This window comes from Anas acuta, chromosome 19 (assembly GCF_963932015.1).
Source record: "Anas acuta chromosome 19, bAnaAcu1.1, whole genome shotgun sequence".
Lineage (NCBI taxonomy): Eukaryota > Metazoa > Chordata > Aves > Anseriformes > Anatidae > Anas > Anas acuta.
This window is the reverse complement of record NC_088997.1, coordinates 6,662,459-6,677,905: the sequence shown is the minus strand read 5'-3', so window position 1 is coordinate 6,677,905 and position 15,447 is coordinate 6,662,459. Positions and strand designations below refer to the sequence as shown.

The 15,447-nt window shown below is 50.2% G+C and overlaps 2 protein-coding genes across 5 annotated transcripts in view; one reads left to right on the top strand and one right to left on the bottom strand.

The window, feature by feature from the left end:
* AP2B1 (adaptor related protein complex 2 subunit beta 1) overlaps window positions 1–15,447 on the bottom strand; it is a 77,004-nt gene that overhangs the window by 61,305 nt on the left and 252 nt on the right. The window contains exons 1-5 of one of the 4 annotated variants that reach the window (XM_068656020.1): window positions 9,975–10,062; window positions 7,486–7,543; window positions 5,298–5,403; window positions 4,427–4,562; window positions 2,465–2,710 (exon numbers count right to left, since the gene is read on the bottom strand). In XM_068656020.1, the coding sequence (XP_068512121.1) occupies window positions 2,465–2,710; window positions 4,427–4,562; window positions 5,298–5,403; window positions 7,486–7,522 (525 nt within the window). In that variant the 5' untranslated portion in view covers window positions 7,523–7,543; window positions 9,975–10,062. Of the gene's footprint in view, window positions 1–2,464; window positions 2,711–4,426; window positions 4,563–5,297; window positions 5,404–7,485; window positions 7,544–8,794; window positions 8,818–9,974; window positions 10,063–15,447 lie in introns of those variants that run through there. The other 3 variants (XM_068656021.1, XM_068656022.1, XM_068656023.1) reach the window with 3 other exon arrangements.
* Window positions 10,159–13,512, top strand: PEX12 (peroxisomal biogenesis factor 12). Its single transcript, XM_068656029.1, has 3 exons — window positions 10,159–10,308; window positions 11,001–11,545; window positions 12,140–13,512. The coding sequence occupies exons 1-3, from the start codon at window positions 10,174–10,176 to the stop codon at window positions 12,537–12,539; spliced, it is 1,080 nt and encodes a 359-aa protein (XP_068512130.1). The 5' UTR covers window positions 10,159–10,173; the 3' UTR covers window positions 12,540–13,512.

Sequence of the window (15,447 nt, the reverse complement as noted above, 5' to 3'; positions counted from 1 at the left end):
TCCACCAGATATCAAAGAAGAGAAGCATTTAAAATAACAAAAACATGAATGGGTTTAGCTAACAAGTTGCAATAAATGAGATGCACCATTTACAGACGAATATGCCACAAGGATGGATGTATCTGTACCATTCTTTTCATTAATCTTTCTTTTGAGATCTGATATTGATACTGATACATTTTTTACTTAACAGAAGCCTCCAAGCAGGGCTGCATTCCGCCTGATTTCCACATGGAGTAATACCTTGATAAATACCAGCTTGCACATAAACATAATTTATTTGGCAAGCAAACCCCCACTTGAGTTTCACATGGAGAAAGCAGGAATGAGCTGGATAGCTTGACTAAGAAGATGAACTTAATTAGGCATGGATAACTCCTGCGCATGGGGGAGCAACTGTGCTGGAGGCACAAAGGAGACCAAAGCAGCAAATTTAACTCGAAGGAATATCTGTATCTACTGAAAGTTGTAACCAAATTAAATACTGCGTTAAGTCAGCACCTATAAGGGCCCCAAAACTGATAAAAATCTCTCCCCATGCACGCTTAAAAAGCGAGAACATAATGAATGCCCTATCTGTCTGGGAAGCCAGAACACCAAACACTGGTCACACAATCCTCTCCAAGTCTGCAGATCTGAAAACACAGCACAGGCCTCCCTCCTTCCTCACCATCGCTCCTCCAAATTGTGTTCTCCTGCTGTGAATCCTCAGCTGCAGGGCAAGCAGGTAAGTATGATACGGGTCCTGCAGAGTTTCAGCTGCAAAGATTTTCTGTCCCAGACCATCTTCATTACCACCAGGGAGCTCACTACTTGTACTGATGTTTGATTAGGAATCCCTACGCTACTTTTGCTGGTTTATTTATCAAATGAAGCATATACTGCCCTTTGATATTTCTCCCCTTCTCTCCATTCATTTCAGTCAGCGTTCAGTTAATGTGCTTGCGAAATATATATCGGTTCTCTCCTAACAGCCACTGGTTCATTTACCAAAACAGTTCCACGGAGATCAACGAGCAGAAAGGGCAAGCAAAACCTTATTCATTTCTCCTTAAGGACTGCAGCACTTCAGTCTGAGCTCCTCAACTCACATCCATGTGGCTGGAATCAGGAGAAGGAAATTAGAAAGCTGGAACCAAGGCTAGGAAACAAGCAGGTTATGTGCCTGCCCACAGCTCTCCATCACGGCCCATGAACCAGTGAAGGTCAGGGCCAGTATTTAAGTGGAGTTAAAGCAGCCCAATCAAGTACCTTCAGAGGCTGTAAGGCACTCTCAATATCAAATTCATAAAAAGCAGGTGTTCTCCTTATGGCTCAAAATTACCAAGACAGAGAGAGCATCTTCAAGTAGTCATCAGTATTCATGCAGAAGCCTGGCATAATAAATTCGGGGAGGCATGAAAAGAGAAGAGCTTGTAAAAGAGACTGATACCAGCAGTAATAGGCACCTCTATCTTCTGGTATGCACCACTGCTCACGGACTTGTGCCTGTGAAAGCCAGACACCTTTGGTTTTATTTCTAAGAAGCCATAAGAAATGCAGACAGCAGCCTTCGCTCTCTACTGCAGGGGGTGGTACCTCACCACCCACACTGGATTCAGCCAGAGCTGCCCAAAGATAGCTACAGCAAGACAGCACGTTGCTTTACATGGTTTGATTCATGCAGCATAGAATGAGTTGTTAGACCCACCCTCATGATGTGAAATGATGTCTTTAAGCAGAGACCATCAGATCTGTACTCTAGAAGAGCTTAAAAAAAGCAGTCACTTCCTTAAACTCTGTGTTAAACCAAAGCGTAGAAGTTTTCCCTCTTGGTAGAATCAGAATGTTAGCAGTATGCTCACTGAATTCTGGCAAATCACAGGAAAAAACACTGAATGAAAGGATTATGCATGGGGGCACTTCAGTCCATTGTCCACCATCTTTTAATTGCAAAATAAGCGTAAAATGCTTATATGCAAATAGACACTTATCCGTGAAAACAAGATTTAGCTGCTAAGTTACCCCTGTGAAATTCTTGGTCTTGACCTCCACCTCTTCTCTGGCAATTCATTTAACTTCATTGAAAACACAAGCAGCAATTCCCTTCGCTCATTACAGGCCAGTGGATTTATCTGGATTAGTGAGTGAATTCATCTACTCTCTCAATCCAAGAGCCAAAGCCTGCAAAAGGCAACAGCTAGAGGCTGTAGCCAAAGTAGCAGCCTCCAAAAGAATATTTCTCACCCTGCTTTTCTGAGTCATTTGACCAGGATGTTAAACTTGCTGCAGTACTTAAGACAGGTAAAACAGGCAAAAGCCCCAACAGACCTAAGAACAGAAGCCATGTCCTATTTTCCTAAGCAGTGTTTCTCTAATCAATGCATTCCTCACGGTGCATCAGCTGCAATTAAAAAGCCTTCACACTCCTGATTATCTGCCTGTTCCAAACTCAGGCAGTGCATGGGAAGTACGGGCACATTACCATGGGATTGGAGTCTGCAATCAGGTCACGCAGAGAATCCAGAAAGCCCTGGTCCTCCACCATCTGGGCGTTGATGTCATGCAGCTTCGCCACGCAGACAGCTGCAGTCTTTCGAACGTAAGGGTCTTCATCCTTCAGACACTTGCGAAGAGGCTCGCACAAATACTCTGTGATCTTGTCCACCCTGATGCATCCCATCGTACGGACAGCCAGGGCACGGATGAGAGGGTTTGGGTCTTCACAGTCCTGCAGGCAGGCAGAACACGAAGTCATCAGATCTGTGCCACTAGCCACTAATGTCTTACCTATGGTCAGAACTGTGCTGTTCTTATTTCAAACAAAAGCCATTCTCTCTGATTAAGTGCTAAAAAAGGCACTGAATTCAGTGCGGGGACAAAAGGTGGAACTTACTGGTTCACAGAAATGTTCTGTACCATCTCAGAATGTTTTCAGGCTATGATAGCTTGCAAAAAAGTAAAATTGTGATCTGTGTCCCTTGTTTCTCCCCAAGCAAAGCCTCCTAAAACATGATCTAACAGTCAAATCTAAAGTCCAGCTGTGCTGGAAAGGGATCTCTCACCATCTACAGGCTTCTTTTAGAAGAAAATACAATACTGGTTTCCAGCCTTACTGCTTTAAAGGAGCAAGATAATATAATGGGAGAAGTCAACAATGAAACTTAACACAATAGTCAGCAAGGCCTGTTTTTCACAGGCCATCAGGCTTAGACGTAAGCATCCCTTACATTTGCAAGGAAAGAAACACCAGGCAAAGGCTAGGCTAGAAGCACTTTTCTGATGAGACAACTGAATTTCAAACCTGCATAGTTTTCCACATAACTTTAAAAAATCAGTAGGTTTTACAGCTAAACTCTTAGCCTACCCCGCCCAATCCATCCACATCTCTGAGCAACACTACTCCATATTCACCTTATAACAGGATGGATGCAAAATGACCTACAAAAGAGTAAGGCACACTTACCTTTCACTATTTTAACATCCTGTAGCTGAAACACATCCAGAGGCATCAGTTTCAAAGCACACAAGAGAAGTGACATCTCTTACCACCCTGAACTGGGAACCTGACGCGAGTCACTGAACTAGGGCAGACTAGCACAACACTTCCTCTTTACAAACACTTGTCCCTCAGCTTGCCAAAATAGACATCAGATATGTTTGTTAGCCTGTTCTAACAGAATTACGCTTTCAGGGTATGCCAGACAACAACACTCCTTCCAAGAGCCTGCAGAGGGAGGCAGGGACATCATCCCTGGCCAGAACAGGCCTGCTCTCAGCCTAGCATCTCTCACCTTTCAGCCTCACACATACTAGAAACTCAAATCACAACCAGATTCCCCAGTTTCTGGAATTTTGTAATGCTTCAGGAGGAGCCTCAAAGTTTTTCTAAGCGCCAGGTTTTAACTTACATAACATGAGACTGAAATAACATTTCCTAGATAAGGAGAGGCAACTTGACAACAGAACTAAAGGCAACACTACAATCGGGCTGTTATTTTCCATTGAACTGCCTTTCATTTTCACCACAGATAACGGTTTTCTATACAGTGCACAGCTGAGACATACAAAAAAATACATATCTGTATGACAGAGCTACTACAAAGGCTGGAAGATGAAAAATATCTATCCTGCCATCCAGTGACAGCAGGTGGTCTTCCATGATGATTAGCAAAATGATAGAAGCAGCTTTTCCTGGAGCTTGCTCCCTCATAGCCACTTTCTGCAGCACTTAAACCATCTCCTCTGCAATAAGTAGAGGCAGCAAGTGAAAGGTCCCAGATTTGTCAACTCCTTATTTCCTACTACCCTACGTGCACCTCCCCAAGCAGAGACTCCAGTCCAAAAGCTGAGGTCAACAACAGCTCAGAAAGGCTAAAGGGCAAAGGAGAAATGGTGACAATCACTGTGCTGAGCTGCTTTCTGATGAGCTGTGGGAACAAGTTACCTTCACAAAGCTGTTGACAGCCATAATGGCCATATCTGGCTGACTTTTGGCGTAGTTCATCAGGTACAGGTACACCAGCTTCTTTAACTCCAAGTTGTCAGTCTGCATGCAGTTCACAACGTCGGGAAAGAGCGAGCTGGATAGACAAGAGATAAGCAAGAATAGAGAATAAGCAGCGAGATCACACGGTATGCAAAGGGATAGCAACAACACCAAGGAAGCCAAGAAAGTAAGTTCAACTCTAATTATTGTACAGTCTAATGACATGTCACGTTCCTCCCAAAACAATTTTATAACAGTTTAATCTTTTTTTTTTAATGGGTTTTAACATAGATCAGTGTCTGGAACAGGTTAAAAAAAAAAGGCATCAGTTTTCAGGTGTTTTAATTAGGGATTTCACCAAACAAGAAGACTTCACCATGCCAGGCCTGGGAATTAACCAACAAGAAAAACGGATGCTTTGGTAAAATGTTTTGGTAATGCAAGACATTTACAAAGAAGCTGGTAAACCCTTAAGGGGTTAGGAGATTAAACACCAATAAACTGAGTTTCACTCAAATATCAAGTGTCAGCCTCTAAACAGCACTGCAGAAGAAAGCAGAAAGTTACACAAGGACATCTGCAGCTCTAAGTATGATGTAGAGATCTAAACATGAAGGTCAAGTGTTGCGGACAAAAAGATTACTTTTTCTTCCCTCCGGTTTATCTGTTCCTCCATCCTTAGATGAAGTCATAGCTCTACATTTATCTTATCTTAATTTCCGTGGCAACACACCACACTGCCATGAAGCCTGTGACAGAGATGTGTGCCTGGTGCTCCTGACTGAGGCCCAGCAGACCCAGAGCTGCTACAGGTGAAGTTTGCTGTTACCTGACATCCTTCCCCACAGTCATGGCCGCAATAACCTTCTTTACGGCTTCTTTCCTCTTCTCTTTCTTTTCATTATTGAGTTCAGCCTTCAGTTCAAAAATCTCTCCTGGAAGAAAAAACAGATTGAGGTTCTTGGAAGAAGAAAGAAGGTTGGCTTTAGAGAGAGCCTGAGAGTGACTTTTTATTCTTCTGGCCTGTTGTTCCCATAAACCCAACACATGTGGAAGCTGTCAGACTTCATGGAGAACACGGTGCGACAAGAAACAAGGCTGCAACACTCAGAATGACACGGGCTACACCTTGCTAATGAGAAATCCGTTAACAAGAACCACACTGCACGTTGCAGCTCTCCCACTTTCAGACCATGAAATCACATCCCTGTAGCATCTGTTTCTCAGAGACAATCGTTATATAACCAGAATGAGAAGATATTTGGAGACGCCAGAATCGTGCCTGCAAGAAAAAACAAACATAGCTAGGAATTTAGCCCAGACTTTTTAAGTTTTGCCCATCAGCACTCGCTTCCTGCAGGGGCAGTGAGAAAAGAGCAGAACAAGACTGCAGTGTAGCACAACTGCCACGCTACACAGAGATGGGAAAGCACAGATTTAGTCCAGTGGAGTAAATTCCTCCCGGGCTAGAAGGACAGAGCTCTCGCTAAGAAAAGCAGCAAGTAACTACAGCCTGCCCTGATGCCGAGGTCACCAGAGCAGCCTTGGCATGATGGCAGTTCTTCCAGATAGCGCTGCATGGGGAGGCAGCTCAGGCAGGATCACAAAAGCAGCACAGCAAGTTTGCAAAACAGGGTAATGCATGCAGAAAGCAGCTTATCAGGCCTGCTCCAGACACACAGCAAGCGGTGTGAGACGGGTAACGCTCCTTTCCCAGCAAGGACAGCCAGCAGCACTGCCACCAGAAATTACAGGCTGAGGAGGACACGTTCACTACAAATATCAAAACATCTCTGACAAAATACCTCCTAGCCCCTAGCCTTTGATTCCTACACACCAATGCCAATCTGCCAGAGCAGCAGCACTAATTACTAACGAACCTGGCACAAAAAGACCAATGTGTACTTCACACCGAACAGAAGTCACTGCTTTGTGTGAAGAGGGCAGCGACCACTTGTAGCATCGCCTGCCTGAGCATGAGATGCTGGCATCACTCACACCGAGATCACGCCCCGGAGCTGAGCAGCAGCTTGCTCACCAGAGCTCACCCGGTGTGCCCTGGCCTCTTGCAGGCATCTCAGAAAAACACAGCTGATGCTTCAGCGCTGAACTTACAGCCAGAGGCGCTCCTCAGAACGAAGCAAACTGCATTTGCTTATTTTATGTTTCATTACGCTTCGGTATGAGCTCAGAAACGGAGCAGCGCTGTGGTTTTTTCACCAGCGAGCATTCACTAGAAACACTCAGCCGTTCTGGAAAGGAGAGGTTAATGTGAACCATTTCCACATCTCCCAGAGAAGGGATGAGCAACATCAGGCTTAAATTGCAGCCAGCCAGAGCTAGGATAAACAATGTTTTGTTTGAGAACATGTCGGGAAAAGGAAAAAAAAAAAAAAAAAGATCTGCCTGGGACTGTTCCAGCAAACAAAGTCCTGCCCTGGGGAGGTGAATGGGTAAAACAGCCCCAGGGATCCCTTCCAGTTTTTAACTGCTGCTGTTTGCCCGGAGGAGAGGTGACCACCACACATACAGGGAAGCCCAGTGAACGTTAAATGGAGCACATGGAAAACAAACATATTTCACTGCAACTTTGAAGGAAGAAGCAGCAGAAAACCCCATTATCTGTGTCAGCTTGATGCAGAGATGCATGCTTTCACCTTAAATATTAATCTCTCTCCATCAGCTTTATCCCATGATGCCCATCTGAACAACCATCCTCGGTCCTGAGCTTCTCAGCCTACAACCAAACCTCTGTTTCTGACCATACCTGTACACACATCCCACTGTTTTGTTCTCTGATCCTTGAAAAAGCAACAATTTGGGTCACTTGGTGCATCACAGAACTGTGCATTACACCACTTCTGTCTTTTACCACCATGTGACCTACTTCGGAAGTTTCTCCCTGGGTGATTAAGATGAGAATCAGGGGCAGAGCTAACAGAAAAGCACAAGTTAAAGGAGCTGAGTAAAAATAGCCAGCCACCACCTCCAGTGCTCTGCTCCTGCTCCACGCTCACCTTTTTTATTGGTGGTGAAGTACTTGGAGTCCGTCATGGTTCCAGCTCCTTGAGACACCTGAAAATAAAAGCGGAAAGGAAGAGTCAAACAGCAGAGATGGAACAGCCAGTTTGCAACCCAGAAACTCGGAGGAACAACGGATCGGTGAGCAAACGATGTATGGGAAGGAACAAACGCCCCACGTGCACACACACAGCCTTCATCCTGCACCTGCTGCTGGTGTTATTCGGCAAACCCAGGGACGTGGAGGGCTCACACGGACAATGTCAGTGAAAAAACAACGCAACAAGCTGGGAAAGGCTGTGAGGGACTATTAAATGCTCCATCTGAGGACGGAAAAGGACGTTTTTAACTGCTGGTACTCAGCAGATCTCACACGCGCTGTGCCTGTCTTTCCCCCAGGTACACAGTTTTGTTTTCCAAAAAAAGCACTGCCCGTTGGAAGCCAGAAGTGGAAGTTTGAGACAAAGAGACCTGCCAACTCCCCCTAACGATACAGCTCCAGGCTGCACCTCGCTGGGCAGAGCCATTAACCCTTCTGCAACGCCTCCCCCGAGGCTCCTTAATTTCATTTCCTACTTTTGGTCTTCCTAAACCCTGCCGAACAGCCGGCAGTTTCGTTGCGAAGCGAAGTCTTCACTTTTCATCTCGAGCTTGAAATTGAAATCCCTCTGCCAAGACCTCCCATCCCACCTCCTCAGGCACACGAGCCTGTGATTTCGGGGCTGCCCCGCACGTTTATGGACCAAAAAACCACCGCTGGGCCAGCGGGCGCTTACCAGAGCTCCGCGATCGGCCCCGGCAGCTCCAGGAAAACAAACGCCGGGCGCATCGCACCCAAACGCGTGCGGCGAGCCAGCATTTCTTCTGGCTGCCAGCTCCTAACAAACATGACTCAAACAATTCTCAGGCGCTGCCTGAAAAACAAGCAGGGGGTGTGCAGCGTGCTGCTCCCCACGCCACAAGCTGCCTGAGCGCCCGCGACCCCCACCACGTCCAAACAGGGCTTTTTTCCTATTTTCCCCTCCTTTTTCTACTTTTTGCCCAGGCACCAGGACTGGGTTTTTATCTCCCTTCTCCTTTTCTGCTCGGTTTTTTCCTCCCTTCCTGCCATGCCAGCTGAGCAAACCGCCCAGGGGAGGCCCTGGGGGCACTGAGCCACCCACCTGGGTCACCCCAAATTTGTTTCACAGCGACCAGAGGAGCAGGTGACAGAGAAACCCAGGGAAAAAAGGAGCACAGCACCGAATGCCCCACGCCGATCGTGTTCAGCTACAAGGAAGGAGCCCTGCTGGTCCCGGCGCTGACCTTTAAACCCCCAGCATCTGGCTGCTGCCCCCGCCTGCAGGCAGGAGGGGTCCTGAAGCCGCTCAGCGCCCCCCTCACCTCCCCAGCACCTCCCACAGCTCTCCCAGTTCCTCCCAGTTGCAGGCACATCCCCCGTCTGTGCCCAGTACCCTCCCAGTGCCCCCACCTGCTCCCAATCCCCCCCTCAATGGCCCCCCTATCCCAGTACCCCCCTCCCAGTGCCCCACCAGTGGTCGCCCCACCCTATTCCAGTATCCCCTCCCAGTCCCTCCCCAGAGCCACCACCCACTCCCAGTAACCCCTGCTGGTATTTTGCCCCCACCCTATCCCTGTATCCCCTCCCAGTATCCCCCCGTACCCCACCCCCTCCCAGTATCTCACAAGTACCCCCCAACTCCTCACCCCAACCCCTCTCAGTATCCCCCCAGTTCTCCCTAATACCCCCACCAGCATCTGCAACCCCTGCCTGTGTCCCTTCCCAGTACACCCCAGTATCCCCCAATGCCCCTTCCCAGTAAGCCTTCCAGTACCTCCCAGTCCCCTTGGCACCTCCCAGTATCCCCCAGTACCCCATCCAGTGTCCCCAGCCCATCCCTATAACCCCTCCCAGTAACCCCTCCATCCCCCCCCAGTACCCCTTCCCAGTACCCTCAGCCCCTCCCAGTACCCCCTCCCAGTTCCTCCCTGTACCCTCTCATCCCCCCCAGTATCCCCCAACATCCCTTCCCAGTAAGCCTCCCAGTACCTCCCAGTCCCATCAGCCCCTCCCAGTACCCCCCTGTACCCCTACCCAGTACCCCCGACCCCTCCCTATATCCCCTCCCAGTACTCCCCCAGTGTCCCTTCCCAGTATCCCTTCCCAGTACCTCCCAGTACCCCTACCCAGTGCCCCCAGCCCCTCTCTATACCCCCTCCCAGTTCCTTCCAGTACCCCCTCCATTCTCCCAGTATCCCCCAGTGTCCCTTCCCAGTACCTTCCAGTGCCCCCGGCCCTTCCCTATACCCCCTCCCAGTATCTCCCAGTATCCCCTCCCAGTCCCCTCAGCCCCTCCCAGTATCTCCCAGTATCCCCCAGTCCCCCTACCCAGCGCCCCCAGCCCCTCCCTGCACCCCTCCCAATCCCCCATCCCCTCCCAGTACCTCCCAGTCCCCCCCAGTCTCCCCAGTGCCCCCCACTCACCGCTCCGCTCACTCTGCGGGGGGGGGGGCGGGTGCGGGGCGTGGCCTCGGGGCGGATGCGGAAGCTGCGGGGCGGCCTCGCGAGAAGCAGCCCCTCCCTCCCCCTCCCCCTCCCTCCCCCAAAAACCATAGAGAGGACCATAGAGAGGAGCCGCGCGCGCGGGGCTAGAGCGCCTCCTGCCGGCGGCGGGGCGGCCGCCATGGCGGAGCTGGGCGCGCACCTCACGGCGCCCCCGGCCGATGGCGGCGGGGGGCAGCGGCCCAGCGTCTTCGAGGCGGTGGCCCAGGAGAGCCTGACGGCCGCCCTGAGGCCTGCCCTGCGCCACCTGGCCAAGGTGAGGCCGCCCCCAGCACGGGGGGACCCTCCCCGGGGCTGCGCTGGGTGCCCCCGGCACCCATGGGTGCTGCCTGAGGGGGTGGGGGGTGGGGGGGTGCTGAGGGGGGCTGAGGGAGGTCGCTTTGTGTGGGTATTGAGGCTGGGTGCTGCCCTGTGTGACACCCTGCTGAGCCTTCCTTCACCAAAATTCACTTTTTTTGCCCCAATCGCGGGGCAGCTTCACAAATTGGAGGCACCCAGCCCAGAACCAAAGGTGGAGGGAGAGGTGCTGGGTGCTGAGGGGTGCTGAGGGCAGTGAGGGTGATTGCCTTGTAAATATATTGAGGTTGGAGCCTCCCTACATGCCTCCCTGCCGAGCCTTCCTTCACCAAAACTCACTTTTTTTGCCCCACTTGTGAGGCAAACTCATAGTTTTGAGGCACCCAGCCCCAAACCAAATGCGGAGGGAGAGGTGCTGGGTGCTGAAGGCAAGGTGAGTGATCACTTTGTACAGATATTGAGGCTGGAGCCTCCCTGTGTGACACCCTGCTGAGCCTTCCTTCACCAAAATTCACCTTTTTTGCCCCTCTCATGAGGCAGCCTTACAGCCTGGAGGCACCCAGCCCCGAACCACAGCAATGATTTATCTGTAGTGCCCGTAACTCCACGCACTGCCTCCAGCTCTGTCCCTTCCCCGTGTTCTTGCTGCAGGTGCTGGCTGAGTCCAACCCCGGGCGGTTGGGCTGGCTGTGGCGCTGGTTCGACGAGGCGTACGCCGTCCTGGACCTGCTGCTCCAGCAGCACTACCTGGCCACCTGCAGCGCCTCCTTCTCCGAAAACTTCTACAGCTTGAAGCGGGTACCGCTGCGAGGCCGCCAACGGCCAGCCCCGGCCGCCGCCGGGCTGCCCAAGAAGCAGCACTGGCGGTCCCTCCTGCTGCTCGTCCTCGTCCCTTACCTGAAGGGGAAGCTGGAGAGGCTGGTGGCCAGCCTCCGGGAGGAGGACGAGTACTCCATCCACCCCCCGTCGTCCTCCTGGAAGCGTTTCTACAGAGCCTTCCTAGCCGCCTACCCCTTTGTCCTCATGAGCTGGGAGGGCTGGTTCCTGGTCCAGCAGCTGTGCTACATCCTCGGGAAGGCGCAGCACCACTCGCCCCTGCTGCGGCTAGCCGGCGTCCGCCTGGTCAGGCTGACTGCGGAGGACATCCAGAGCCTGGAGAGGAAGGTGCCCGTGCCCACCGCAGGGCAGGCACACAGGTACGGCACGGGGTGTCGAGTTAGAGGAGGTTCTGCAGGTGGAAGCGTCTTGTTCTGCAGAAACTCTTCAGGGAGAAGCTTGCTTGCGCTCCAAAAGGGAACACGATTAGTGTAAACAAGCAAACAGGTAGCAGAGATTAGCATCACAGCATTCTGTGGTAATAAAAGTGCCTTGTTTTTTTCTCTTGGCACCCCAGCTGTTCAGTCCTTACCTAAGGGAAGCTGGCTGCAACATGTTGCTAAGAGGGCTGAACCTGGGTACTAGATGTTTCTGAGCAGCAACACAGCCATTACCACAGCCAGTGTTCTGCACAGGGATGATCCAGGGGTGAAATGATCTCTGGTCCGGGTCCCCTCCATCCAAACTCTCCTCGTTTAGTTGGAACAAGACGTGAAGCTTTCTTATCACACAGAGAATCGGAGACATCATAGATGTTTCCATTACAAACAAGGGATCTGCTGGTGTCACAGCTTAGCGTTAAGAAGCCGTAGAAAGCGGTACCCTGCTACTCGCCGAGCCTTTTTGCCATGGCTTGCAGGCAGCGATGTGCCTTACTAATAATGATTTCTCCCTATCTTCTGTCCCTGCTCCAGCATCACAACACGAGTGCAGTCAGCGGTGAGGCGAGCGCTGGGTGGCATCGCCTTCTCCCTGTCCAGCGGGCTGGCCGTGTGCGTGTTCTTCCTCCAGTTCCTGGACTGGTGGTACTCCTCGGAAAACCAGGAAACCATCAAATCCCTGACGGCGCTGCCCACTCCGCCGCCCCCCCTGCATCTCGACCACGGGGAGGGCTCGGTCCTTTTACCCAAGCTGAAGACGTTGTGCCCGCTGTGCCGCAAAGTCCGAGTCAACGCCACCGCCCTGTCCACGTCGGGCTTCGTCTTCTGCTACCGCTGCGTGTACGGCTACGTGAAGGCTCACCAGCGCTGCCCCGTCACTGGCTACGCCACGGAGCTGCAGCACCTGGTCAAACTGTACTCGCCCGAGAGCTGAACGCACTGCCCCATGCTGCCTGAAACATCGCTGGGGACTGGCTGGGAAGGAAGGCGGTGGATGAACCCCGCTGCGCTGCTCTCTCACGCCTCCTCCTCCTCAAAGAGGGGGAGAAAATAGGAAAAGGGGATCGCTCTTTGGGACTGGGACCACTCATCAGTTACTGTCGTGGGCAAAACATGCTCAGTGTAGGGAGATTAATATTTATTGCCTGCTACTAACAGACAAGAGCAGTGGGGAGCTATAAAAGCAAGCTAAAAACACCTTTACCCTGTCCATTCTCTTCTTCCTCCTCCCCCCAGGCAGTGCAGGGGAACCCCTACAGCTCATCAGCTCTGAAGCTCCCCTGAACTTGGCTGCACGGAGCTTTGCTGCCCTCAGAACCTTCAGTAAGGTTCCTGCAGCAGAGTTTCGGAGGGGTTGGACAGCCTCTGCCTGTCAGCTGGCACAGAAATGCCTTCGTGCACCAACTGAAGGAGAGGAAGCGCTGATTTAGATAATATGAACGCAGATCAGAGAACATTGCTGGTGAAAGTCCTGCTTGAGGGCATAAGCTAGCAAATTAGGTAGGAAGAACTGTCTGGGTGTGCTTGTCCTCCCTCAGCTGCCCCCCGGGCACTCGCGATGCCTGGGGCAGGCCCTGGCACTAGGCTCGTCCAAGAGCCAGGCTCAGACCTCTCTGCTGATCGCGCTATTCTTAGGAGTCACCCTGCGTTTTCAGGCTGCTCACCTTTGAATTAATGAGAACATCACACCCTTAATTCCTACCAACAGTGCTAAATTAAGACTTCTGACTCTTTAAAGGAACAGGGGTTGGTATGTACAAACAGGGACGCAGGAGGGAGGGTGTGTGTTCTCCAAAGGGAGAAAAATGACAAACCTGATTAAAGCAGCACTGTGCCAACTGATGAACTGTTAGATGTGTCTTTGAATCTGTTGGTGTCTGCTTTTATAAAGCAAGATTCTTTCTTCACTGAGAATCCAACTGTATTTCTTTTCTGATACTGGGAAAAGCTTGCTAGTGGTTCTATTTACATAACACAGACTAAAGCTGCTTCCACCTTTGCAGATGATGACCATGGATAAAGATTAGCATTTTGCAGGCTGGGAACCTTTAATGTCTATGTTTGAATTAAGGATTACATCACGATTGTTCCAGTCTCAACCACGTAGCACATTCATATCGCAGTGAAGCATCTTTCATTGAACAGAAGAAAAAAGCCAATGCATGTGATGTTATGGCTGGTTCTGGCTTGACACACAATTTTGTAAGATGGAAGGCTGCTTTTTTCCAGACTTGGCTTTAGGGAGCAGCAGTTAGCTACTCCAGACATTGGTCTCTGTGCTCACAGAACATGAAGCTGAAGCTTGCTGCAGAGTACATGGTCTTCCCAGATTAAGAGATACGCTCTAACATTTCATCCACTGAACCAGTGATCTAATTGACCCCATCTTAGCTGTGCTCAGAAGATACAAATCTATAATATCCTCCCTCACCTGTAAGCAAGATAGCAAGGTTATTGAAGAGCCTTAAAATACACAGTAATTTTCATCCACCCAAAGATGCTCTGGAAAACACGTACTGTGACAAATTATGTGGGTCCCCTATGCTTGTCATATCATCTCTTTACAACTTTCAGACCCTTCCACCTTTGCCACTGTGGGTCAATAATAAAAACTGCCAAAAAACTGCCACCTTTCTCCAGCAGTTACAGGATCCACAGACACCCCTCTTCTCTTAGAAGACCAGCAATAGCATACACATCTCTTTGGAAAAAGAAACCATGTCAAGGTGCAAGATTTCCTGCCATTTCATACCCCTTTTAATACAGCTGGGTATTAATTCACATCACCCACTACCTCAGTTTTGCTTCATACACAGAGATCTGTGAACAGCCCGTACCAAGAGGCTGCATTGCTGCTGCACAGCCTTACCCTGCCTGATCAGACGTGGCCTGGCTGTCCCACTGACACCAGTGCTCATTTAAATACATTTAAATAAAACTGACACATACATTTAAATAAAACTGACAATTCAGTTTCAGGACAGGTTTATTTTGCTTTGATCCTTCCTGTCCTTTCCGATTTACCTGTCTGTTGCTCAGTGAGAAGCTGAGCAGAGACCTGGCACAGAATACTGGCTGGTGCAGCCTGACCCGCCAGCGCAGCAGAACTCCTGGCAAAGTTCTGCGCCATTCTCCCCTGTGATCCAGGAGGATTCACTAACTGAACAGCACAGACACTTCTCCAGGGCCTCTGTCCCTCCTTCTCCCAGGACTAATACCTGTTCCCCTCTCTAGATGGCCCCTGGATGTCCTCCTGTCAGCTCTTGGCAGCCTTCTCCTCCATCTCCCCCATACCATGCTGCACAACGCCATCCCTGCCAAACTGAGATCTGGCCAACTCCACAGCAGCTCCAAGACCTGCGCAGAACCACCCACGTCTGAGCCTCACAGTTCTGAACTGCTGTAATTACTCTTTTGAATGTTAAATTGCTCTTTAATGCCTTTCTGACTAGCAGGCATTAAACCCACGATGGTGCCAGGCTCAGCAGTTACCTGGCAGATTTTTAGTGCTCCTGCAGATGGCTGCAGAATACCAGCTTGAATTTGACTGCTTCTTCTAACTGGGCTGTCTTCAGTAGTCGATTAAGTATCAGTTTATCAGGTTTGTTGCTGTACAACAAAGCTCTGAAGCTGATTCAGGTTACAAAATCATTCCCTTCTATCTGCTTTTTAACTGCATTATCAACGCAATGATGGTCTAAAGATCGGCGAGAAAAAGATTTGTAAAGGACCACCAGCTTTATTAAACCAACCTTTGGGTTTACATATTAATTGTGAGTTCTGTGGTCATGAACGAAGCATCCTCAATCCATTGTACTATTGCTTAATACAATTACAGCAAC